At 46.0% G+C, this 27,613-nt stretch overlaps 2 protein-coding genes across 7 annotated transcripts in view; both read left to right on the forward strand.

The window, feature by feature from the left end:
• Nucleotides 1-633: 633 nt before the first annotated feature.
• rnaseh2a (ribonuclease H2, subunit A) lies at nt 634-3,825 on the forward strand. Of its 2 annotated transcripts, none has more exons than XM_040187574.2 (9): nt 634-1,055; nt 1,227-1,362; nt 1,568-1,639; nt 1,734-1,860; nt 1,943-2,030; nt 2,202-2,339; nt 2,459-2,546; nt 2,685-2,808; nt 3,177-3,825. In XM_040187574.2, exons 2-9 carry the CDS (start codon nt 1,236-1,238, stop codon nt 3,331-3,333), a joined length of 921 nt encoding a protein of 306 aa, XP_040043508.2. In that variant the 5' UTR covers nt 634-1,055; nt 1,227-1,235; the 3' UTR covers nt 3,334-3,825. The 2 variants fall into 2 exon arrangements, with proteins under 2 accessions (XP_040043508.2, XP_040043510.2); XM_040187576.2 differs by having other exon boundaries at nt 800-941.
• Nucleotides 3,826-11,850: 8,025 nt separating this feature from the next.
• The window catches only part of mast1a (microtubule associated serine/threonine kinase 1a), a 48,377-nt gene continuing 32,614 nt past the window's right edge, over nt 11,851-27,613 (forward strand). The window contains exons 1-2 of one of the 5 annotated variants that reach the window (XM_078080660.1): nt 11,888-11,956; nt 19,069-19,097. In XM_078080660.1, the coding sequence (XP_077936786.1) occupies nt 11,909-11,956; nt 19,069-19,097 (77 nt within the window). In that variant the 5' untranslated portion in view covers nt 11,888-11,908. Of the gene's footprint in view, nt 11,957-12,838; nt 13,864-19,065; nt 19,098-22,609; nt 22,840-27,613 lie in introns of those variants that run through there. The other 4 variants (XM_040187614.2, XM_040187615.2, XM_078080661.1 and 1 more) reach the window with 4 other exon arrangements.

A 27,613-nucleotide genomic window follows, 5' to 3' on the forward strand; every position in this document is an offset into this window, starting at 1 on the left:
CATGGCTTCCCTTTCACTGGGCCCTCTCCTCTCCACCTGAGGCTGCCTTCCTGCCTCCACACTCCGCTACTGTTCGACCCCATTCAGCAGGCATCCAAAAACATGAATGTTAGCGTCACTGTAGTGGGCGGGATCGTGGGCGAGGAAGATGTAAAACAAAGATGATGGCGGACGGCGAGGCGGTTTGTTCTGTTTACACATTTAAAGGTTTTAAATCTGGGTGGAGTGCATCAGTGGAAGTTTTCTAAACAAATTTCACTATAGCAAAATATATATATATATATATATATATATATATATATATATATATATATATATATATATATATATCAATTATAAGGGGTAAACCTGTGTAATCTATAATAGGTAAAATAGTAATGGCGGTCTTTTTAATAAGAACTTTTCACTTTTCACCACAGCTGTAGATGCTGGTTACTTGCTAGATTAAGATTTCATTATCTAACCGACTGTTAAAATAAGCTTGCTGGAAGGAGCTGGAACATCAGCATGCTTCTTATTCATTATTATTAAATGCAATCTAATCAATTGTGTAAAGGAAACGGGCAATTCCCTTTTATTAATAGTTTGACGTTCAGTATATTGTACTGATTACACGTACCAGCTGGTGGCGGTAAAGACCACATCTGAGCCGCGCTTTAGTACAGAGGAAAGAACAAGTTAAAAAGAAAACATCTTAACTTTGGCAGAACATGTGTATACAATATATATATATATATCTTTTTAACGACATACTTGTGAAAGGGGAAACACCAATACCTCGCAAACGCAAAGAAAGAAGACAAAGAGAAGGAGAAGAAGAAGAAGAAGATGAAGACAGAAAAATAGGAGCAGAAGAAGAAGAAGCCCGTGACGTCATTCCAGAGGCGCCAAATCCGCGAGAGACAAAACACAACACGACAGAGAGTTTTGTCACCGTCTATGTATGAATTCGCTTTGTGCACAGCTGTGGGGTTTTTGTGCCACATTAAGAGTTTCTTGCGATAGCGTCAACTATTAGTTTAGACAGAAAGCACTTGCGTATTCTGGTAATTAAGGTCAGTTCCAGTAAAGTCAGTTAGCAGTCAGCTAACTTTTGAGTTTGCAACATGACGTGAAGTTAATTAACACCGTACCGCTGCTAACGTTAGCTGACACTTTAGCTAATGTGCGCTCACTTATTCGTGTAACGTGGCCCGTCGTGACATGTGTGCACGTCTCTCCCTCAGCCTGCTGGTATGGACCTCAGCCCCTTTGAGACGGACAACTCGCTCAGCTGCAGACTGACCTCCGAGATCCCGGATGTGTGCCGGACTGAGGACTGCTGTCTGGGCATTGACGAGGCAGGAAGGGGGCCCGTGCTGGGTATGCTAGTCCAACTCCTCTGTCCCTCCATTGTTTCACTAAGAGCGCATCCCTAACACCCTTTGTCACAGTCACCGTGGCTATGATTAGTGATTTGGCATTCTGTCTGCCCCGGGTTGAATGCATTGCTCATTTGTTAAGCCTTCCCTGCATTGTGCAACGTGGGATTCCACGCTTAACAGTGTGTTCATGTTTTGCAATGCAGGCCCCATGGTGTATGGAATATGTTTCTGTCCGGTGTCCAAAAAGCAGGAGCTGAAAGAATCGAAAGTGGCAGGTAATCTATCTCTACGAATGGAAAGGACTCGGTTGTCCTTTGCGTCGCGCTTTAGAACCTCACTGCTGTAATAAATGAGCCTTTTGACACTCAGATTCAAAGACTCTAACAGAGGCAGAAAGAGAGAATCTCTTCCAAAAACTGGATGAAGCCAGAAGTTATGTCGGCTGGGCTCTTCAGATTCTCTCACCAAACACCATCTCCACCAGCATGTTGCAGAGGTGTGTGACACATGCAGTGCAATACTGTACAATTTCATGAGCTGAGTTTAACGCCCTGACGAGACACGTCTGCTTGTGTTAGGACAAAATACAACCTGAACGCCCTTTCACATGACACGGCTATTGGTCTGGTCCAGTATGCCTTGGACAGTGGAGTACAGCTCAAAGAGGTATGGAAATGTTTTTGAATACAAAGGTGGACACGGTGAAGCCGTTTGTTGTGCTGACCCAGGAAACTGTGCTCTTAAGTGTACATTTGACCGCGCAACATGTTTTTATTTCCATTCATTCGTCTCCCGTCGTACTCGCCTGTCCTCGATCACCTCCGTGTTTTTCTGCAGGTATTTGTGGACACAGTCGGCCCAGCGGAGAAGTACGAGGAGAAGCTCTCAAAGCTCTTCCCAGGTATTGATGTGACCGTGAGGCCAAAGGCCGACTCCCTCTTTCCCGTCGTCAGTGCCGCCAGTATATGTGCAAAGGTTGGTGACCAACCGCCATCTGTGTCTCACTTCTTCTCCTTCTCAGCTCAGAAGTCTTTGTTTACAAGTCTTTAGCAAATGGCTTTGCTCAGAATCATTCAATAGCTTTCTGTTTTCAGGTGGCCAGGGATCGCATTGTCAAGGGCTGGGCCTTCACTGAGGACCTGGGAGAGGTGGACACAGACTACGGCTCCGGATACCCTAATGGTAACAAAAACACTGGCTAAAATCTGAATTTTGGATGAATTCAACAGATTTATTCTTTCTTTATTTCACTGAGTAACCTAAAGGAGATTATCGATGCCTGTAGATGAACAAATCCTCCCCCTCTATTTGTGTTTTCAGATCCCAAGACTAAAGCGTGGTTACTGAAGTACCTGGACCCAGTGTTCGGTTACCCTCAGTTTGTTCGTTTTAGCTGGAGCACTGCCCGAACCCTGATGGACAGCAAGGGGGTGACAGTCCACTGGTAACTTGATTTTGACCAGCGTCCCTAGTTTTATTAAAGAACATTGAAACTCCCCATTAAGACGTATTTGTTATCTGTGACTCTCAGCTGAGAAAATAACTGTCTCTGTCATTCAGACCAAGAATTTGGTGGATAAAAATCATGTTCATAAAGCATAAAAATTGTTTCCAGCTTTTAACCAAGTCCATAGAAGCCAAAATCAACTTGATGATTTCTTTTGAAAATTGCTTTTGTATATGAATGAGAAAACCACATCCCGTTAGATGTCCTGGTCATGCTTAATGTGTGTGCAAATCCTTTTGACACACATTAAGCAAGAGCTAACCGCAGTGTAAAAATCGTTTTTGTTTTATCCAATGTGTCCTCAGGGAGGACGATGACGAGGACGGGGAGAAGTCGGCCCAGCGACAGAACAACAAGTCCATGTTGGCTTACTTCAGTGCTGGAGGTAACGAGCGAAAACCGGCCCAGCAGACGCACCGCTTCTTCAGCGAGCGCAGGCTGAAGAGCCTCGCCGCGCTCTGAAGACAAAACGACAGTGGACATGCGCACAATCGGGAGCTTTGAGACATGAAACTCTCCAGACATTCTGTGTTGGTGTCACCTTTGCAGATGTTTATTGGTTCTGTTTGTACCATTTTATTTTTTTCTTCAAACTTTATAAAACTCTCTTTTTGGTAAGAGCGCTGGTCTTAAAGTTCTAAACAACACGTGAAGCAAAAAGGCATTGTTGTGGAAGCAGTTGCACTCTTCAATGCTAATACTGCCCTCTAGTGGCGTCACAGTAAAACACAACAGGGTTTGAAAAGGCTCTTAAACACTTTGATTACGTCATGGATCTAAACACGACGTTATGTGTTGTCTTACATTAACGGATGCAAAAGTATTATTAGAATTATGACAAAGTGTAGAATGAAAACCACCCAGGACAGCTGGTTCTATCGACACTGACATGGCTGCACATGGACCGCAGCTCATATTGTGTGTGTAGCATCAAAGACAAGGAGTACAAACATGCATTACTTACATTTTTGGTTTTTGTCATTTAACAGAAGAAGTGACTAAAGAGATCGTAGTAGATTATAACTGAAAACACATCAGTCAACATTTACCGGCAAGCACCAAAACAATGAGTTATGTTTTTCTAACAGAGCCCTTCCCTCACTAAGATAAGTCGTGCAGGGAAGTCTAGCTTTAGTGTTAAACAATGAGTAGAGTTGAGTTTTTTTTCATTGTATTCTGTCAACACGATAGACAGAACTTCAATATCTCATGTCTCTGAACCGCCGGCACCAGACATCCTTAAATGATCTTATTTTCTATTATTTACAGCTTTACTTCTTAGCTGTTGCGAAGTGTTTAACACTACGAGTATGACGGTATCACTGCACGCGGTTCCCCTGTTCAAACACGGTGTAAACGCAGTATAGTCCGATGAGCACCGTCTCCTCAGGAACGTCTCCTGTTGTCGTCCTCGCTCCGACTCGCGTCCTCTCAGCTCTGCGTGGGACTGCCGATCACACGGGACGCTCCACGCATGACGTCTCCCGTGTAGAGAACAAAAAGGCATGTGCGCCCTCGCTAGTTCTCGTTGAGTTTGTGTCGGGACTCCTGGAACCTCTTCCCGCAGTTCATCGCTAGAGTGGAGACGGCGAACGAGGACAGGATCACGATGGAGCTGCCCACGAAGCGAGACGACGCTCCCCTGAAGTTCTTTGTCCTCAGGACTCTCCTGTGGAAATTCTCTCTGCCGAAGGCTGCGGTGGCCATCGCCGTCTGGGCCGCGGGCTCCATGGTTACGGCGGCTGTAGGCGGCCGGTTGTCCCGAGGTCAGATGCCGCGTCTGCTTCTGGATCTTTGCTTCCTGACCAGCACGCGAAAGGGCTTGTTCTCTGGCGTAGTTTGCGACTCCTCGCGTTTATAGCCTCCCGGAGGCCCTCCTCTAATCCTTCTTAGCGGGCCGCTCTAACGCTACGTCAACGGGATTAAAGGTAGTTGGCTCAGGATCAAGTGGACAATCCAAGTCTGGCAGTGAGATCAGCCTTGTTCTCTCGTGGTTGATTAAGGGAGTCGTCTCTGGACAGAAGCTTGCAGCCAACCATCAAAAACACCTGTATATTTACATCCATTTATATATAATATATATATATATATCATGCTGTGCAAAAGTATTTGCCCCCTTCCTGCTTTCTTTATTTTTGTTGCATTTTTGTCACACTTAAAACTTTGTCTAATATCACAATTAGTTTGACTTCCTCAAAGAGAACCATGTTTTTAAACAATTTCATTTATTATATATTCACATGTGAAGCAGTTATTACCCACACCCTTAATAATTATTGAATGCACTTACTAACCAAATGTTTTGGAAAGGTGCGTTAAAATAGTTTGTCTCACAAAGTGAACAAGGCTGAACGATCTCAAAAAGAAACATCGTGCTGCGATCTAAAGACCATACCAACAAACAGACTTGGGGGCGTTAGTTTTGACCTGAACCACTTGCCAATAGTGGACCTCACCTTGAAGAGCCCTCTGGTTCTGCAGCAGGACAATGATCCCAGACCCCCAGCAGGTCCACCTCTGAAGGGCTCAGGAGAAGCTGGGTGATGTTTTTGGAGCGACCCGGTCAAAGTCCGGCCTTAAATCATTTTGAGATGCTGTGGCATGACCTTAAACAAGCCGCTCATGCTCCACCCGTCCTATGATGGGATGACTGATTAAAAGAACATTCTGCAGAGAAGATCGGGCCGAAAGTCCTCCACAGCTATGTGAAAGGCTCCTGGCTGGTCATCACGCTCGGTTGCAGTTGTTGCCGCCAAGTGGGGGGACACAACCACTTATTGGGGTTAGGGGGCAATTCATTTTCCACATAGGGCCGAGCAGGTTTGGATAAATGAAGTTACGATTTAGAAACTGCATTTTGTATTTACTCGGGTTATCTTTGTCGAATATCAAAAATAGTTTGATGATTGGAAACATTTAATTAGGAAAAAAATTCAGAAACTAGGAAGGGGGCAAATACCTTTTTACGGCACTGAAAAGGTGTGTGTGTGTACATATATATATATATATATATATATATATATATATATATATATTTAAACACAGCTGAAAAGAAGCGCTTGCGCAGTTTTCTAAGTGTTTACACGAGCTGCTTTCCTAAAGAGAAAGCTCGGTCTTGGCAGACGGTAACAACCATGTGCTCAGGAGTTGGTGCAGATTAGAAGCTGCTTGTAGTTTTCCGTTGATTGTGGGCTGTAAGTGACACCAGGAGAGCTGCCGGGTGAGTCACTGTAGACGGCACCAATGTCCTGTTCCCTCTCTAGATGAGATTAAGAGTGCAGAGCTGTCGAGAGGATCAATCCTGAGATCCTGAGAACATCTGATTAGCAAACAGTACAATTTAAGAGTGAAAAAGAGTCAGAATTCAATTTTCTTATTAAGTCTCCAATGGAATCAAGTCAGGGACTAAGTTTATCATTATTAAATTATTTAAATTTGCAAAGTGTATATGATGTATCTCAATCTGTTATTCCCAAAGTGGGGTGTGTGAAATAATTAACTATGAAATACAAGATGCCTTTAAACTTAAACATTATTTAGAGATGGGGACCTTTTGCACCAACAAAACAAATGTATTGCGTCCATTACTTATTTACTTATCTTCATCTTTGGGCCAATGGAAACAGATTTGATCCACACGCAGTAATGTGTTTATAATTTTCAAATGAAGCACTTATTTAAATTCAGCTTTACATTAGTGAGTTGAGGAAAAGTACAGCAGGATGTTGCCTGGAGACCATAAAGCACTAAATAACGCTGAGAACATTCAGAAACCTCATTGAAATGAACAGATGAGTGCAGATCATTTCAATGGACATATTAGTCGTTTATAGAGTATGGATTTAATCAGGGGAGCTATACGTTGGTGTCAAGTCTTACACTTTGGAAATAACGCCTTACTCGTTGGGAAAATACTCCAACATTTAGTGTGTCCAGATTGTACTAAATTCATCAGGAGGTCCTCAGCGGTACGTCCACCAACCGTGGAGCACATCAGATGATGCTTTCACCCTGAAGATGAGTGATGAGTTTATTTATATTATTTTCTTATGTTATATATCCCAAACAATTAAGGGATTATTATTTGAATATTATATGAAGCTATCTTGGCTCAAACTATCAAATGCTTAAACATATATAACATATAACATATATATATATATAGTTTATATATAAACTGTATTTCAATCAGGTCTTTTTCCTTCAGGATTGTTATTTTCAACAGCAAACGTTTACTTGAAACCAACAAATCATTTGGTTCGTCCGTGTTGGAAAAAGCTGCGCGTAAACTTCAATAACACGAGAAACGAGTGACGTTTCCATCTGTCCACCGGAGGGAAAGCTGTGGTTTGGGATCGTCTTCAGCACCACAGACAGCTCCTCGCCGGCGGCTCTCTAATCCCTGAGGCCGTTGCATGTAGTCCAAGTTTATCTTCGTGGCGTCTCTTTAATTGGGTTTATTGGATCGTCCCGGCTCTTTTCCTCTCATGCCAAGGAAAGCTATCATGAATGAATGTGTGGCGGGAATTCAGAAGGACGAGAATAAGAGAATAAATGAGGTTAGGTGCTCTGATACAACCAAGACTTTTCTATTCTTTAACTTGTGTACATGCAAAAAAAATTACAGGGGCCTTCCGACTGACGGTCGGTTGATAGTGATTATCATTATTATCAAAAGAAAGTGTCCTCTTAAAATAACAGGTTTGTGTTTGTGAGGATGGGGCCAGTGGTCTAGGAGGTCGTCCTCGGTCTCCTCTGTGTCCTCTCCTCCCCAGCCCGTGAACATGTGCCGCTCACACCTGCTGCCTGATGCACGTGGCTGCAGCACCTGATCGGGGTAGAAGACTCCTCGTGTCTCCTCACCTGAGCCTGGGGATTTCCTACAGATTCAATTATCTTCATCGAGCTCCCGGCTCAGTAGACATATGGTGGCTCACGTTCATTGAAATAGCAGATCCTCTCCACATGGTGTCCCTATTGCCTCGAAATGAAAACTGTGATGGTTCCACCGTATCACATCTTTTCAGCTTGTATTTATTCATTTTCTTTATATTAATATACAACAATTCTGTATATATGTTCCAATATTCAAAGTTTGTGTGTGGCCAAGGACCAGAGCAATGCCAGCAAAATGCACTAAAGGTTCTACATACACCAGTAGATGATGTGACTTAAACTAAACTCTGAAGACACATCCAGTTCAGGTTCAAACATTGTTGGTATTTTACTGAAAGCTCAATGAGCCAATAAATGCACTGATTGTGATCATTTATCCGAGAAAATATGAAAAGGAGAAGGAATTGTAACAGGAGTCTGCAGCTTTGTGAACGAGGCTGCAACTAACCCTCTTTGGAAAGAAATTGTGACATTTTTGCCCTCAGGATGGAGCCAGATCAAAGGAATCAGAGATTTAAAGGTCTTCGATAGGGGGTCCGACCGAGGTACTGCAGGGGGGTCGCAAAATCTGTGGTTGATAAGACAATTTTCCCCCCACAAATTTAAATGACAGAATTGTATTTATTATCTTTAAATACACATTAACACGAATCCAACGCGAACAGATAAATTGATGGAGAAGACGTTAACTTTCAGTCCGCTACACACACATTCAGCTACACACACATTCAGCTACACACACATTCAGCTACACACACATTCAGCTACACACACACGTTTAGCTACACACACATTCAGCTACACACACATTCAGCTACACACACACGTTCAGCTACACACACATTCAGCTACACACACGTTCAGCCACACACACGTTCAGCTACACACACGTTCAGCCACACAAACATTCAGCCACACACACATTCAGCCACACAAACATTCAGCCACACACACATTCAGCCACACACACATTCAGCCACACACACATTCAGCTACACACACATTCAGCTACACACACATTCAGCTACACACACATTCAGCCACACACACATTCAGCCACACACACATTCAGCCACACACACATTCAGCTACACACACATTCAGCTACACACACATTCAGCCACACACACATTCAGCCACACACACGTTCAGCTACACACACATTCAGCCACACACACATTCAGCCACACACACATTCAGCTACACACACGTTCAGCTACACACACGTTCAGCTACACACACATTCAGCCACACACATTCAGCTACACACACATTCAGCTACACACACAGGAAGCCCATGAAAACATTACAGGAAACAGGAATCCACATTCTGTATTCTGTCCACCTCTTGATCAAAGGTTGTGTCCTCGCAGCTCAACCGTTACCTTAAATGCACCAATAGCCACCATGTAGCAACAAATGGCTAGCACGATAGCTAGCCTGGTTAGCATTTAATAATCACAAGGGAGCTACATTAAAACTCTGAAAAAAGGAATTTGAAGAGAAGATGGGGGTTGGTATTTGCTTCGTCACAGATCAGACATAAATTACAGATGTGACTGTCCGTTAAACTGCAGAATAATAATCAGGACCAACTGCTGGTTCGTCCAGAGGCGACAGCAGCCGCACACGTGACGCTCTCAACTTTCACCAGGATCAAAGCCTTCTGCTCGGCTCGGGCTGGAAAACCCCGCGATGACTCATGTAACGCACTTCACATCCGAGCCTTTCTGATTAAGAGCTTTCTGATGTATAATATATACAGCAATACATGCCAGCGGGAAACGGCCTTCTATCCTCACACGAGGGCCGAAAGCCACTCAACCAAACGGCACATACATTATCCCTTCCTCTGCATGTCCTACTCCTCTTCGTCTTCGAAAGGGTTACGTGGGTAGAGCCCCCCCCCCCCTCCCGAGATCCTACTGTGTTTTATTTAGAGGAGCTCCTCTTTCTCAGACTGGGCTTTTAGCACAGCTGTAGTCTGTGACCCACTTCTGCACAGGACGCAGGCGGCAGGAGGACGTGATTTCAGGAGATTCTGCTGGACAAGGAGAGTGAATGAGTGAATGAATGAATGAGGAAGACACCGGGCAAAGAAAAGGATGATGAAAAGGGGGGAGTTCAGGGAATTGAGTGCAAATTATCCAACGGTTGAACATAGGAAAGTTGTCTCCTCATATGCCTCATTAGGAAGGCGTGGAAGTGTTTCTTGTACTATACGTACGACATTTTGACATCGCACAGCCAGGACAGTTGTGATTTCCGGCTCTTGGTACCGTGCATGCACTCAGCGGCACTTAGTTCTCATTAATATTAATTCCAGCGTGCTTCACCTGCTTCGGCGAGTCAAGGGGTTCATGGAGAGTGAACCGGGGCTACTAATTTCTACTGAATGTGACGCGGCCGTGTTAGATCACTGAAATGGAAGGTACACAACATTAAGTGGGTGTATTAAAACCCACTTGATGGAAAACAGTGGGAATTTCAACAGCAACGTTAACAAACCAGGAGCTTTAAATAACGCCAAATCACCTCCGCTCAATGTGACGCAGCTTCCATTCAACCGGGAAGCCGCTTCGCATTAATCTTCATCTAATCACTTTGTGAAGCTCTGCGGTTTACGTGAGGCTGAGTGAGATGGACTCGTTACCGGGGGGGAGATTTTAAAGCGCGCTTTGGGGACGGAGTCCTAATAAACGAGGCACATCTGAAGCCTTAAGGACGTTTGGAAGCGACTGATATTGTAACGCGTGCCAGTTGTTTCCTCTCCACCCGTGTATTTGTCTCCATGTGCTGCTCATGACATCAGCACTCTGTTATGATGGGGACGAAATGATTGCTAATCAATAAGTCCACTGGTTAGACTGACAGATCATATCTGATGCTTCTAACAAGCTGATCTGCTAACCTCTGCACACACACACACACACACACACAGAGCAGATGTGAAGGAAGGGGGAGGGCGGCGCTCTCATCCTATGAAGAGATGTGAGCTGACGTGGCTCTTGTGAGACGGCTCACCGGGACAGGAAATGGGATCGTACAGGCGTCAGGCGGCGTCCCAGATTCCCAGCCCTGCCAAGCTTTTTGGCTGCAGAGAGCTGACCCCATGTGACCTCCCTCGGGGCGAGAAGAAAAAAAAAAAGGGTGACATCATTTCTGAAAGCTTTTTCTTCTTTTTGCACACAGCAGTGAGAAAAAGTCTTTGTCTGTCAAATATGATCCTTGCAACATTTCTGCACCGCTGCCCCCCCCCCCTCAGATCTCACAGCTCCTAATGAACAAAGAAGATGTAAAATGAATGGGGCTTCATTCATTATTTAACATTAATAAGAAAAGCAGCCCAGGCTACATGTGCAACAGAAGTCAGACAAGCTGGTAACTGGGTCGGTCCACAGAAACCTTGTTTTTCACCTGCTGATGCAACGTAGACTCTGTTCCAATGCTTCAGTGTTAAAGGCACCGACGGTTACATTTTATATGGATATATGGACATTCTACCATCGGCTGATGACAAGTTACCTGAATCCCAATAATTTGCAGACCTTTGTGTTCATTTACAGAAAGAAATGTGTGTCTGCAGCCCTAATTCAATATTAACTTCAACAAAACATAAATCAATCTTATAACAATGATTTAAAGTGTGACGTTTTTATTTCAGTTCATTTGTCTTGAGGAGCACTGAGCCTGGGACCTTCAGACCGTTATGAGTTGCATCTTGGGAAATGTAGGATCCAGTGTTTTATGGCAGATTCATTAACAGTAAAGTTTAAGGAGATCTTAGTCCTTGTGTTCAATCTAGCCTTTGAGTTCCCTTTTACTGGCGTGAAATACTAAAGTGAGAATTCCTTTCAGATGATTTTTCTTGCTCTCTGTCATTGAGAGAATGTTTAACCGTGAACCCTCAACCCAACAGAGACTCAACATTGTTTGAACCCAATAACAGACTTTGACCTGTGATTTTTGTTACTGTGTGGTGACTGATTACATATTGATAATACATCAGCGGGGACAGGACGGTTCAGTTGAAAAACATGCACTTTCAGTTAATGTGTCCACAGGAGCTCTCTGGAATCTCCCTGGTGCAATCGATGACTTGTTTCCGGGCCAGCGTTCGTTCATTGACCGTTGGATCGGGATGCAAGTAGCTGAAGAAGCTGAGGAAGCTGTGAACCGTCAGGCAGCGGTGAGTCCCGCGTGTGACAGGTGTGCATGTTGAATAATGCATAACGCCTGGTGACATTTTTCATCGTGGAATGGTGGCGGCAGACTGAGCTGACTGCTAACACACGCACACACACACACACACACACACACACACACACACACACACACACACACACACACACACACCTGAAACGGATTATTGCGTCATGTCAAATACAGCTTTGAGATAAAATCACTCAGAGATGTCTAATAAATGAAGTGATGATATTTTGTATCCAAAATGTTAATGTCACTGTGACATTATAGTTTGGCAGCAGAAGAGGTTATTATGGCAATATTTCACATTGGGTTAGTTACCTGATTGGTGACACTGACCTTCAATCTGTGACTGTGATCAAACGAAGGGTTGGAGATGTGCGTGAGCGGCATTCAGCTTTTAGATTTTGTGCCATAGCTTTGTTGCTTTGGGTTCTATCAAACCTGTAAATACAAGAACCACAGAGCTCAAGAAAGTGGATTTGAATCAGTTTCATGTCTCGGATGAGGAACACGTCTGGAGCTCTTGGTCAGAGAGGGAAGACTCTGCTGGCCAGGATGGCTTCGATTCTGTCCCTCACCCCACTGCCACTGTCCAGCTCGTACCTGGCCGCGTGACCTGCAGGTGCTCTCCTCTGTAAAAATAATGGACGTTCTCACTGGTGTCATTAATAGTGATTTAAAAAAAAAAAAAGTACCGTTAATGAAACTCTTCACACATATTTGGACAGAGGTGGATGCAAACTGCAACTTAAGTACGGAAGCCTGTTTGCGCCACTTTGAGATAATGAGATTATTTCAATTATTACGTCGTTTTTAGATAACGAGATGCTATCTTATAATTCCGATTTAGTCATTATAATGACTTTAAAATATACTTTCGTTTGAAAGGGAATGTGTGTAAAGATGTGTGGATTCTTTGGGGAGATAAACACAAATTGTTTGGGTGGAGATGTGCACCGGAGGAAGAGCCGCGGTGGAGGCTGAAGGGTTAAACGTGTTCGGTGGTAGGAAGTGGGTGGTGTAAGCGGAGGATGGAGCGGACCCCGCGCGGGGACCACAGATCGCGATTCCTCGAGAAGAATCACTGTTCCGCCGCAGGAGAACGGAGTGCGCGCACCGGGGACGAAAACGGGGGGAATCCGCCGACCGGAGGGCGGAAAACGATGTGCGTGTTTTTCACCGCTACACCCTCATCGATCGCGCGTCTTTATGCGTTTAGCGGCCGTTGAGAAGCTCAGAAGCTCGACGCGTGTGATCGAGATTTGCAGTCGACGTGCACGCGATGAACTCCGCGTCCACGCGCACACCTTCTGAGCCGCACGCGCGGGACCGGCTCTGAACGTGGCGGCTCGCGGACTCTTCCCCCCCACCTCCCAACGTGGTGATGGAAGCCTTTCTGGAGGAGGACAGCAGCCGCGCGGATTCATTCTTCATCACGTTTCGTGCGCAAACTGTGAGAGAAGCTGCTGATTGACGCGCCGGGCTGTTTGTGTTCTGCGTCCCACAGCTGGACTTGACTTCGTGCACGCGGATCCCGCCGTGCAGCCACGTGCTTATTCTGCAAGTCCCCCCACACACAGCATCTGTCAGTCTGTGTCAGTTCAGCCGTCGTGTGCGGCACTGAACGCAAACTCTCCGCCATTTAACTGAAGGTCTTCGTCTCCCCTCGTCGGTGAAATGACGCTCGAAGCAGCGAACACTGCGCCGGGTGTCTCGGTTTGATAGTAAACAGACTCCCGCTGGAAGCCACGCGAGACTGAGGGGCCCTTTTTGCTCACGCGCTCCGCCACCTGGAAATCACAGGAGCCCGCGAGAGCCCTCTGCGCAGGTGTGCACCGGGCGCGCGCCATGGACGACTCGGGGATCATCCGCAGACGGAGGCTGCAGGTGAAAAGTTTATTTATTATTTTTTACACTTTTTTTTTCTCCTCCCACTTTCTCATCGTAATCACATAAGTCAAAATAAATTGCACGGATGCTGTATACAAACATTTTAATTATTAATAGGGTTGCATACGCTTTGAAGGAAAGCCAATGTGATGAATGGTGGATTAATTATTGTAATCATTTAATCACATTTTAATCCACGGATCATTCCAAAGACATCCAGAACCCAATAGGAAGGACCGGTCATAAAATGAGTATGAAAAGGCATAAGGCTGTAAAAAAACCTCATGTCAGGTGTGTCGGTCCAGCAGAGTGTTGCGTATGGAAACACTTATTGTTTGATCATATTTATCATGGACACATTTCTAAAACTACTTGCTTCCTGCAAGGAAGGCTTCCCTTCCTCGCCGCTCTGCCTCCGCCCTGAGTTCATTCGCAGTGAAAGACACTGCGGCCGAGATGCTCCGCTCGAGATGATTGCTCATCATTACGAAGGTAGACGTTGGAGGTGTTTGGGGGTAAATGTTGGTGTAGCAGAGAGAAACGGCCAGGCTGATTTCCTGGTAAACTCATGCCTTTGATTCTAAGGGATTCAAGACTGTATCGGCCGTCTGTGACTCCAGCCTTACCTCTGTTAGTGTATTCACACTAAACATTTGCATTATCGATGGCCGTGAAAAAGAATTGGGTAACCTTTAGGAACCAGTGATATTTTTGGCATTTCTACTGGAAGTGGTTTGGGCAGAAAGGCCGAGTTTGTTGTCCTGACAAACTAACAAGAGTAGGGTTGGTTTTGAAAAGAATCTGTTTTCCAAAAGAAGCTCGCAGGAGTCGCTGAATCTAGCGAGAAAGTCACCAAGTTTCTCTGTAACGTTTGGTGATGCTTTAGATCGATTGGAAAGCCGCTATAATATGACCTGTTAGTCCAGAAGTAAAGGAACACGCCCAGTTCTTATTTGTCCGGCAACTGTTCCAAATGAATATACTAAGAAAAGCGACATGTCTTTACATTTGAGGGTCTGGCACTGGAGAATATTTGCAATCTGCGCTTGTCACAAATATCATCTATGAATGTATTGTGGATTGAGATTACACGTGCAAATGAAATGACAAATGAAGCTTTTCTTTTAATCATTTTCTCAGAGAGACGTTTTAGCGCCGGCTGAAACTTAAACAATGAAACTGAGAGCAGGCGGCAAACGTGACGACGTGAGCGTGAACGTAACGCTCAGTGAGATGAGAGCAGCAAGACGATTTTAGTCAGAGTGCATGTTATCGTGTGTGTGTGTACATGACATCCATGCCCATATGTACGCTTCAACCCCCCCCCCACCCCTCCTCCAACCCCCCTGTTCTCCATTTCCATTGAAGTGGTTCGATATCCACGTCTCCGACGGAGTAGTTCTAAATGCTGAGGATGTGGCGCACTTGTCGGGCCCATTAGCAGAACTAATGGTGGCCTAACAGGCCCGGGAGCCCCCGGGGGGAGGGAGGGAGGAGGGGGGGGGGGGGGCGACTGACCAGCAGCAGCAGGACGGGTGGAAAAGGGGCAGCAGCGGATACTGGAGGCAGCTGTGGGTTACAGTAAACCCCTAAGTGCTTTTACAACATCTGCACCCCTTTAGTGCCCAGATCTACTTTCACAGCGCAGAGACAAGATAGTGTGTGTGTGTGTGTGTGTGTGTGTGAGTATTGACAATGAAAACTAAAGTAGAGCTGAGAGCAGCTATTAGCATGACACCATCACAGCCTTATGGTGATTAACTCAAAGTTAATTCATCAAAAGAGTTGTCTTGTCTCAACTCGACCGGGAAGAAACTTTGCCTTTCGTAAAATTTGTGAAGCAAGGATTTTAAATCGGGTAATAATTGACTTAGAAGCAAGTGTAATAAAGTGCGTTAAACTAGCCAATACTGTACTGATCAATGCATTTTTTTTTTTGATCACTGGCTGAAACGGTAAATGCTGTCGTTCCTCTTGGGACAGCGTCTGGTGTCCTGACTCCGTCCCGCCTTCTCCCTTCAGCCACGAGGTCTTTGTTTTCTCTCCGTCTCGCTCCAGCTGTCTCCATGACTGCAGCGATGCTCCACGCTGTTTACTCGCCATGTTCTTCACCCCCCCCCTCCTCCTCCTCGCCTCCCTCCTCACCCTCGTGGATCCTTGTAGCTCGCCTGATACCATTTGGATGGAGGAAATAAATGACATCACGGAAAAAGAAACTACAACGGCTACGACCGGTGGCGGCGGCCAGCACGTTGCATTTGGCCGTGACCGCGTCACCGAGACGAGTCACCTCCGTCTCGAGTGAAGACGATCCCGCCGTCCCGAGCGCGTGTGTGTGTGTGTGTGTGTGTGTGTGTGCGTTCTTACACCCATATGCTCAAACCAACACAAGTCATACAACATGTCACACCCCTCTGTGTTGTAGAGTACGGAGTGCACCACACACACGCACACACACACGCGCCTAATTCGTCCAATATTTTGTTCTGGGCAGCGTGCCCGTTTCCAATATGCTAAGCACCCGGGATAAGAGTGTGATCAGTGCAGAAGATCCAGCTCTCCGTGCCAAGTCCCGTCACTCACCGCCGTGCCCGCCGCTTGGTTCCGCCTCGCCGCGTCCTTCTGATGTCAGTATTAGTCAGAAAGACTGGCTTTTGTGCCAAAAGAGCAAAGTGCACATGAAAGCAACATATCTGGGCCAGAATAGATTTGGGAACAGCTTCAAATATCTCAGCTACTTTATAACTGGGCTCAAGTAATCAGGCCAGGTGGCTATAAAGCACAAACGCTTGTGCTCAACTTGGTCTACAAAACAGACACAAAGACCAGATCCCCCGTGTCAAGAAAGTGAAATTGGTGCAGAGTCGTTCAATGCAACGTGGTCTTAGACCTTAGTGCATTGACCAGCCCGTTCAAAGCTTTTAAGTGGACTATGAAAGGGAATAATACACAGTTTGACATTGGCAGCAGAAACAGAGCAGAGGCCTCGTGGCTGCAGCAGCGTACTCACATTTGACTCTCTTTGCTGTCTGATTGGCCATCGGTTGTATCTACGACCCAAATCCCCCGACAACATAAGGGGAAAAACAATATGATCCCCTGTGTTCCCTTTTGAACATCCCCTTCATTATAACCTGCTGTGGCAGAATTGTATTGTGAATATTTGCAGTCATTTGAAGCATGGTGGTTTAAAAGTGCTATTAACACCAAAACCGCTTAATTAGTTCCTCTTTTTGCACATAGTGCTTCTTTATCATATTAGAACATTTTTCTCGTCTCTCTTTTTTCCACTGCTTCCACTTTAAAAAGATTTCTCCTTCTTATCTGGATTGTAAGGGTTGCCGTGAACACATCATTGAAGTGCTCTCCTCTGCTCCACCGACTCTCTTTATGCTCGCTGTTGTAACGCCGGGTTCATTTTTTCACATTCATGTGAAGCGTGTGAATTACTGAGAAGTTTCTAAAGGTTGTCATGGTCACTCGGAATAGAAGATACTGTTCAAAGAAATGCCGGAGTAACCAGTAACATGGCAACAACACGCAGCCATCTGTTGGACAGAGACACAGAGAGGGAGCAGGTGTCGGGGGTTTTATCCTTTGGCCGGCCCTATCAACGCACACACACACACACACACACACACACACACACACACACACACACACACACATATGTGAGTCTCTCTGAGTAACCCTGGCCGAGCTCGCTTCCTCTCAATGATGTAATACATTTGCCATCCCAGAAAGAGCTCACCATGACGGGTGATGTCACTCCCATTGAAGAAAAGGGATCCGTCTCCTCTGAACTGTGAAGATCGATCCCACTTTCATGTCTCTATGCTAAGCTAAGCTAAGTGGCTCATCCAACTCCGACCAAAATAAAGAAGATAAATATATTCCCCACAATGTAGAAGTGTTCCTTGAATGTGTGCAGAGGTTTTTAATGTGATTACTCCTGCTGCTCTCATTGCACTCAATCCCCAATAGGGTTAATTATGATAATGTTCTCTTCAACTCGTCTTTGGAAAACTGGTTGTGACTCATTCCAGTGTGTTTTTGTGGCCTTTCTTCTTCCTGTCGTATGTGCATCGCTGCCTCTCCCTGCTGGAAAGTGAATTGGCAGAAGGCTCGTTCTTGGATTCTTTGGAAACCAGAGCTCCAGCTGTCGATTCATGTTTCTTCAGCCCGGCTTTGTTTGGGTCTTGTAATGCTGGTGTAATTATTCAACAATAAAACCAATTACTGCCTCTTATTTTCCTCTCAAGTTTGTGTTCATTTTTTCCCGTTTGACCCCATGTGGTTCGTTCCGTTCGTTTCCCAGACACGGCTCTTTGTCCTTAAGCCTTCCCCGAGTCAAGAGACACGGATGATAACATCTTCTTGGTGGAGCCGCTGGGCTGCAGAAGGTGGCTTGATAAGCAGGCCGACAATAGAAATTGACGGTAACCTGATCCAGGCTCATCCGAGTGCTAAACGAGTAGGGACTAGATGGGCCACGAGCGGCGCACAGATTCCTCCCAGTAGATCATAATCACGTCAGAGTCCCTGCTGTTGTGTCCCAGAGCCGTAAATGTAACGGCAACATGTTTGAAATTGACGTCGGCTCCACTCGACCTGCTGGTCCCCGAAGTCTGCGAGCACTCAGGGGGGGGATCGTCTTTCAAACTGCGCTCCACTCGCACGAGACAATTACCGAAAAAATCACACAACCGGCTGTAGACGAGTCCGAGACTTTTGAGCTATTTCATTTGTGTTTACCCGGTGAGCCTCTAGTGATGACGCTGAGGTTTAACTTAAAGATGCATGAGAGGTTTTACTTAAAGATGCATGATTGGTAGTTAACTCCGGATTCCACAACAACAGGTTAATGAGGAGGTGAATTGGTACTCGGCAGTAACACTTGAAACAGACTGGTTTGACCTCGAATGAATCTGATACGCCCACAGCCTCCAGTTTATATGCTAAAAACCGCGTGCTTTATGTGTAATTAAAACAAGATGAGTGAAATATATGAGGAGATAAGGAAAACATATTCAAGATGAAGCAGATCAGACCGAAAGTTGAGTCGTAAAGGTTTTTTGTTTCATTCGATTTTAGAGTTAATTATCATCTTTTCCACAGTCCTCTAAACACGATGTATGAAACTCATCAGGCTAATTGATCTTCTCTCCTTTTCTTCTCTCGCTTCCTCTTTTCCACCAGAAGGATTTACCTCTGCCGCGCAAAAGCAGCAGGTAAGTTAACATCCACGCATGTTTCTTCATCTTTCTCTGGATAGATCGACATGTTGTTGATACACTTTTTATTCTGTGGCAATGTGAGGAAGAACTGAGACAAAATCAACATCAAATGTGAATCAATGGTGAATTTTGCATAGATTTAATACCTTTCTTGCTTTGAATCAGCCTCATGCTTTCTAAACTGACAAATCACGAAGCAACAACGTGCCGGGAGTCCTTCCCGCTGTGTTTTAAGGTATCGGTGGTTTTGCCCTCAGACGGCGCCGCGTTGCAGCTCGGCGTGAGCCCTCCTCGCTCTATGAGGGCCTCCGCCGGCGCAACCTGTGGCCCCAGCGAGCGATGTGAGTTCAGCAGCAGGAGCGCGGCGCTGTGACCTCGCGGGGAGGCGGTGGGGGAGGGGAGGGGGGAGAGCGCAGTGGACGTGAGCGACGGATCTCTTTTCACTTCCATCCCCAGTGTTTGGGTGACGAGCAACAGCTAACGGACTGTAACACAACATTTGGTTTTATTTTCCCACCATTAACTAGCATTTAAATAGGATCTTCTTTGCGCCACTATGAGCACAAGGAACAACTTCAGCAGGCTTTTTATTTGTATTTCCTTCAACAGCATTTGAGAAGAGTAGAAAGTGATGTTTTGTCTCCAATGTTTCAACCTTTATTGGAGCTTATGTTGCTCATTTCATCATCACACACATCATCGTTTCCATCTGATATCTATTGCAAATAAATGTCTATTATTCAGCTTTGACTTTAGCTTTGACTTTATGTTTTCTTCATTGTCAAACAACGCAGGGCAGTTTGACAAAAAGTGTCACATTGTGGTGCAGGTGTGTAAAACCTTCTCTTAATGTGACTGATGTTAGTGGGTCTCTGTCCATGGTGCTGAAGTGAAACTCATCAGCCGTTCTTTCACTGGCAGAACGTGTTTTTCTCAAAGGTTTGACACATGGACTGATTCTTTCTCACGCCCAGGCTGAGGGGACATTAGTTCTTCGTGTTCGTCTCTGGCAGCGAATTGTTTGCTTCATATTTATTTATGTCCCGATAAAATCGCCACTTCTCATAGATCGAGGTGACGTTTCTCCTCTCCCCTTACGGTTGCGGTTGGAAAGCCGTAGCTGGCGGCTGCTGAAAGCACTTCACAAATCAGGCAGGATGGGAAAGTCAGCTCTAAATGCCTTTGAACATGGTGGGTTTTACAGGTTTTCCAATTCCAATTTTCCTCAAAATGCTTACACTTTGCTATCATCATTTTGAGTGTTGCAATCTTTGAAATCTCTCTGCAATAGTTGCAGTCCAGAGCCTCGCTTTTATTTTTGGCCGTTCTTGTACTGCACGAGCGGAATATGAATCTGTTCATGTTGTAAACTGCTGTTGTTGCACCGAGGTAGCAGGAAGTTGTAAATGTCAAGCGTGGATTTAAATCCCAATATTGAGCGTTTTTATGTTTCTTATTACTCATTTGGTTGTGTAGATGTCCATTTGATATTGGATTAGCCTGATGATGCTAGCTCGTACATACCAGGGTTATTCAACGTCCCTCTGCATCCGGCTGATATTACAATGTACCGGAAACAATCTGCTCCGTGTGTGTTCGTTATAGTGACCTGGCGTGCATGTGTGTCCCTGACTTCAAGGTGTGCTTAGTCCCTGACCTCTGACCTCAATTTGGTAGATGTGCATGAAGGAGACACTGGGGCTTGAAGCTCACGCTCCTCCCCCCCTCTTTGGGTTTCCTCCACGCATCCCCCTGTGGGTGGAGCTGAAGTCTCGGACTACGGGCTTAATGACGAGGCGTTTATTTCACAGTGAGAATAAAGTGAGCTGAAGGACGGACTGCCCGATACTGAAATCAGTGAAGGCTCGAGTCCTCCTCAGCTACACACAAAACAAACGCGCCACTCTTCCTCCATATGATACAATGCTGCCCATCCCTGTCTGCGACCCCCCGCTGTGCTTCAGTGATATCATCACCCTCTTCCTCCCCCTCCCCCGTCCCTCCTCGCCCATGTATATTTCATCCAGCCAGACTCCCACATTAGAGACGGCATGCATTATTGAATTACTCCCCTCAGCACTACTGTGCCACTGTCGCCCCATGTCAGCTTTAACATTTGGTGGATTTGTTTCAAAGGGAGGGGCACACACACACACACACACACACAGAAATGACATCTCTCTTGGCTGGGCATTGCAGAGCAGCTTTGGTGACATCTAGGGCAAGTAGCCGATGCCAGAGCTCATTTAATATGGCATTTTACAAAGAAAAAATAGAACTCTGTCTGAAAGTGAATTTTAAAAGGATACCGACTCTCATTCTGCAGATTTTTTCTCAGCCTCAGCGATTCCCCAAAGCAGCTTGGCACGGTAGTTTTCAGCAGGAGTAAATAGTGCATGTTTTGTCTGTTTATTAGCTAAGCTATTAATACCCATTCTCTTCTCTAGTGAATTCTTACAGCAGTATAAATTATTTTAGATGGATGTGAGGACAGGACAAACTACTTGGACCCTAAAGAGCAGCGTCTGTCTGAGCTGCCGTGTAGCCTAAGCTACGGTAAACTATTTCATCCGTGTTCCTTGAGGGAAGCAAGCAAGCAGTTTAGTTTGACACGTTCAGATATTTTATTGTGAAAGGTGAGATGCACAAAGCAGCACATCTGGCCAGTGGTCTCTCTGTTGAGGTTGAAAGGAAGGTTGTCATCGTGGTTTAGACTGGGGAACCTTGCTGTTGGTGCACGGGACAGTGAACCTATCAATCATGTCAGTGATGAAACAACAGTCCAACAAATACAAACCTGCAAATTAATCACAAAGAATAAAAATAAAACAAATTAAACGTGTATAAAGCAACATGCAGCTCGAGGAAGTCGGAAAGCCACGATAGTGCATCATTGATTTGGGTATTTTCATGCGATTTATTAAAAGAAGAAATATTGACTGATTAGTTGGTTGATTCGTTGTTGGCTCTCGTCTTTTAAGGGGATTTGTTATATAAAAAGAAAAAAAATATACAATTTTTATTTTCATGATGCCAGCAGTAAATCCACACACACACACACACACACACACTCACATGTGAACAGCAGCCTGCAGCGCTATTCCACCCCCCTCCTGTCTCATTTACATGAGTCCTCAGATCGTCTCCCCCCCTCTGATGGGCTTTAACTTCCTCCCTCTTGCTCTGACTCTCTCTCTCATTCATACTGTGCATACACCTGTCACTCCCCCTCCCCTCCCCCCTTTCCATCTCTCTCTCTCTCTCTCGCTCACTGCGACCCTCCCCCCCCGGCTTTTTTGCTCCACACTTCTTGACTTGGCATGTTACCCTAGAGAGCAGCCCCACAGTCCTGCTCACCAGCCTGTCCCTCACTCCCTCTCTCCCCCCCCTCTCTCTCTCCCCCCCCTCTCTCTCTCTAATCCTCTTGTTTTCTCCATCTGTGTGATGGTTGACATTTCCAAAACTGTCTCATCATTTCCTTCCATCTCTCTCTCTCTCTCTCTCTCTTGCATACGCTCTCAGCGAGAGAGCAGTGTGTGTGTGTGTGTGTGTGTGTGTGTGTGTGTGTGTGTGTGTGTGTGCGCTCAAGCGGCCAGAGGAGGATAACATGCCGGCGTGGAGCGTAATCGCTGCCTCTTGACTGCCTTTCTGTGTGTGTGTGTGAGGCTCAGCTGCTCTCATGGTCATCTGCCAACACAGACTCTGCTGCCAGCAACATGTTTCGACGCACAAAAAGGTAAACGGCCACCATCTGTCTCTGCCGCCGTCCTTGTGGCCGGTGTGCTGCCCTGCTGTTGTCGGTGCGCGTCGATCGGGTCGCTGGAGGCGGCTGTGTTCTTTCCACAGCGTCTCCGTTGTCCCTGCCAGCTCTCCTGCTGTCTACCTGTCTCCATTTAGCTACAACAAAATCGTGCGTTTGATGTCTTTACGTGCGTACACGCTAATGCCATCGTGGTTTTGTTGCGAGGTATAGTTATGTGTGTCTGTGTGTGTATTTATATCCTTGTTGAGCTTTATTGCGGTGCAGCACAGCGGTTCGGTTTGCTCTGGATTTTGCTACACGATTTCACACGTAGACGCACACACAGAGCGTGCGTGGACCTGCAGCCTGTGCAGCAGCGTCACTGTGTTATTGTCGGTGTCCAGGGAGTGCTTGTGTATTCATCCCGGTCTCTCTCTTCCCGAACGTCTCTCTCTTCCCCCGTGACTCCAGTTGTTTTCGACCTCTTGACGTCTCCTCTCGCCGTCCTCTCGTCTCTGCGATGCACAATCTGTTCAGACCCTTTGGTCCCTCCCGTGGTGCTTCACTTTAGCAGTCTTCCTCTCATCTGCTCAAAGTGGGATTAGTCTGATTCGTCCCCGTTGCTCCGGCTGTGTGTGGAACGACCAGCAGGATATTCTGCACATGAAGCAGAACGAAGCCTCTCTGACCGCCGGCCGCCGCGCAGAGCGCATGTGATTACGAGAGACGGCCTGTGTGTTTGAGGGACGCGTCACCTGTTTGCGTATCAGCGGCGTGATCCTACTCGCATTTCTATTGTTAAATGTCAAAAGAGCATTTCCGTTTCTCAAAGTGCGCCACTTTTGTACTAAAACAGTGGAAGGGAAACATTTTCAAAGAATACTCGCTAACAATGTTCATCGTCATTGTAAAAATATACAAGAAAAGCTTTAGTTATACATATTCTCACATTCTTTTCTTTCTTTAATTCTACTTAATTGTCTTTCTGTCTCAGTCGTCATTGTTCGTGTGTGTGTGTGTGTGTGTGTGTGTGTGCATTGTTCCTTTACTGCACGTGTGTTTTCTTGGCTGGCTGTGTAGAGAGATAACGCTTCGTGCCGACTCCCGAACGCGTCAGGCTGAAGGGGGACGGTAGAAAAGACGGAGCTGCAGCTCGGAGGGCAGAAGGGCGGCGCGTCAGATGGAGTCCTAGCCGGCGTCTAGGGGAGGCCGGCGCGGGGAACCGAGCCCTTGACGATAAACTCTCCTCCTCTACTTCCTTACTGCCCACTCGGAGGTGAACTGTTGGTGCTCCGGCCGTTGAGCTCGCGGGCGAAGGACGCGTAACCTTCAGGGACTCGCGCTGGAGGACAAACAAGTGAAGGGAGCTCATGTCCCTCACACACAGTGTGTGCATGTGTGTGTACACCTCTATAGTACATGAACGAATACACTTCCCTCACCACCAAGAGTCTCCGGTGAGGACATAGACCTCAAAGCTTAAATATGACCTCTGAGCAGATGGAATATGACGGTTATTCCGTATGCCGTCCATGTAGCGAGGCGTCTTAACCAACCAACAACAGGACGAGAGCACGGAGAGGAGTTTTATTTCTTCTACGCCATCATTTATATATATATATATATATAAATAGATATTTATGAATACAGTATTTATCCACTAAAATATGTTTTCACATCATGCAGCCTGCAAATTAAACCACGCTTCAGAAAACCCACAAAAGAAGCAAAGCAGAAAACGGAAATTCTGTGGAGGTTTTCAAATAAACGCTATTTGTATTTGATTTATTTTCCCTTTGCGCTCGCCCTCTCCTGCACCCACAGCAATACAGATAGCTGTTTTATTGACAATTTTAATTAGACTACAGAGAATATATTTCAGTCGCTGCAGCAGTTTCCTTTTGTACACGTCCACCATCTTTGTGGCAGGTCATTGAGGCTATTTTTAGCTTGACTAAACCTACAGGATAGATAGTGGTGGTGGACCTAACAGCTGATAAGTATAGGGAGGCACCACCATTATCTGCTGCGGCATCAACAAAGGTCACAATGAAGCACGCGCTGTGGTTACGGCCTTCAGAGGGGACGAAATGAAGGGCCTTCTCTGCATATTGTCGCCACTTGAGGTTAAAACGGGAACAAGCCCGGCTGTGTCCTCGCAGCACCGGATGGCGGTCCGAGGGACGTCGCCTCGCCGGTCGGGTCCTTCGGCTTGGTGCTGCGCAGTGAGGGATGGCGCATAAGAAGAACTCTCGTCCCGTTGTTGGATCTTTGTTTTTCGGGGACTGACATGGTGCAGTTCAGTTCTGAGCTGGCAGACTGCATGGATGGCATATGAAATAAGCTTCATTCGTATTCCAGTTGAACTGGTGGTGCTGGGCTTTGTGTTTAGGTCCTCATGGTGAGGGTAGCGTTCATGATAATAACAGTATGGAGACACAACCGTGCAGGTAAAACTGTTTTCATAATGAAACACAGATTCTGACTTTCTATCCCTGACGTCCATGTTGTCTTATGTCATTAAGAAGCTCTGAATCAAACCAATTACGACATGCAAAGCACACGGTTACTAATCATTCCATCGCAAAGCGGTTGGTTTCCAGCAGAAGCATTTAGCTGTCCTATTAAAACCATTAGTGTCATCGTTTAAAGTCTAGTAGTATTATGCCAGACGTTATATTGAGTTTAGCATCCTGCCGCCGTCTCCACTCTTACTCGCCCTCCAGGCAACGAAGCGGCGGCCTTGCTTGCTTGGGAATCCATACGCGTTCTCCCGTGTCAGATTAAATCATCTCTAATGTCTATTAGACGTGCTGCGAGGCTCCCGCGCTCATGCAAATGACTGCTGCCCACCGAGGGAAGTGTTTCATTCCGAAGGAGGTGACGTCTGTGGATCATCTTCGGTGTGTAAAGGTCAAAGTGGAACGTCGTGATCTTGGTCATTCAGAGCAGCTCTCGGGTCTCCGTTGCAACAGAGAGACACTGATGAGGACAAACGGGAAATGGAAGACAGGGGAAGCGATGGAGACACCGGCAGGAGGACCCGGATAGGTCGTCCCTGACGCATCACTCTGCCTGAGGGTGAAGTTTCACACATTTAGAGGACGTCTGACAACAGCTCCGAGTGCAGAGGAGTGATGCGTCGTCTTGATGTTGATTGTGTCCTGTTGTCTTCCATTTAAGTGCCCTGGTCTCACTGTGGTGGGTTTTTAAGACCAGTGCACCTCTGGATACCATGTTAATATAATGAAACCCTATCCTAGGAAAATATCTATATTCTATATACGCTCTATATGGCCATAATCATTCTGAACCAAAAGCACAAAATGAACTTAAAACACATCCCTGGCTGTACTCTCACAAATAACTGGGAAATACATGTCGTGCATAATCGTTCAACTTCAGCTGAACTGTTGAAATGTCTTGATTGTGGTCAAAGAAGCTCAGAATATCCAATAATTGGATCTTGATTTGAGATGACCTTTCCTCACTTACTGATACATCATGGCCACAATCTAAAAGTAGTAGTTCAGCCGTAGCGAGCTAACGAGCCAGCCGCTAAATGAGTCCGATTGAACAAGTTTATGCTCATAATTCGTCGTCAGCATCCAATCAATTGAACGCGCCAAGGGAGCAAGGCGGCCAATCACAGAGTCGATGCCGCGTCGTTCTTTAAACAGTGTGTGGCGTTTAATCAAGGAGCCGATTGGAAAAACGGCCGACTTCCGTGACAACTTTGTGATTTATCAGTCAGCCGCTGTGAAATCAGCCCTCGTTGAGCCTGAACGCAGTGTGAACGTTGGCCAACATTTATTATCCACCCAGTTGGGGGGTAATTTAGGACGTCAGCTGCTCAGTCTGCCGGCCAACTTTATATTCAGTCACACAACAAGCTCGTTACGTAATCAGTGCCTTTACTCTGCTAAAGAGTCACGACACATTGCCTTTTTTAAATTTATTTTTCCCATTACAAACTGAGAATTGTACTTTAAAGTTGTCAAAAAAAAATGCTATTTTATAGTTTTTTTAAATACTGGATGCATATTATTTTTCCACTTGTTTCGGTTGTTTTGACTTGGTTAGCCTCTCTTTCATGAGGATGAGAGCAAAAGACTATTCTATGTCTCTTTGTGCAACATTGCATAGCAACCAAACACCAGGTCCTAGTTCCACCCTGTGGGGTCCGTCTAGTTCCTGGTGGACGTTTGAAACTCCGGCAGTGGGAGCGGTGGATGTTGTGTAGCAGGACGCGCTGACATGAAAACAGCTATTTGTTCCAGAAAGCTTCTTTTTTTTAAAGGGGTCGCATTGGATCCCGTCCATTTCCTTCCCAGTTCCCAAGGTTGTAAACATGCACTCACCTTTAAGAGGTCCTGAGGGAGAGAGCGAGGGAGGGAGGGAGGGAGGGGGAGAGAGAGAGAGAGAGAGAGAGAGAGAGAGAGAGAGAGAGAAAGGGATGTCACCTGACAGGAAGTGAGCCTGGAGCGATCGATGCTGTAACCATCGGGAGCGTCTGGTGTCCTCTGTGCCCTGTGTGTCAGCACTTCTACAGCAGCAGGTGACACGACAGACTGATGGACACACACACACACACACACACACACACACACACACAATTAATGATCTGCTGGTAAAAGCACATTAAGCGCTCGCTCATACCTGTCGCCAACTCACAAACGGGGGATCACTAATGTTCCGACGCACACATTGTGCGGTAAACACACGGCGTGCTTGACATCCCACACTGGACGGGGTTTGACGTCCCCGC

Source organism: Gasterosteus aculeatus, chromosome 9 (genome assembly GCF_964276395.1).
Source record: "Gasterosteus aculeatus chromosome 9, fGasAcu3.hap1.1, whole genome shotgun sequence".
Lineage (NCBI taxonomy): Eukaryota > Metazoa > Chordata > Actinopteri > Perciformes > Gasterosteidae > Gasterosteus > Gasterosteus aculeatus.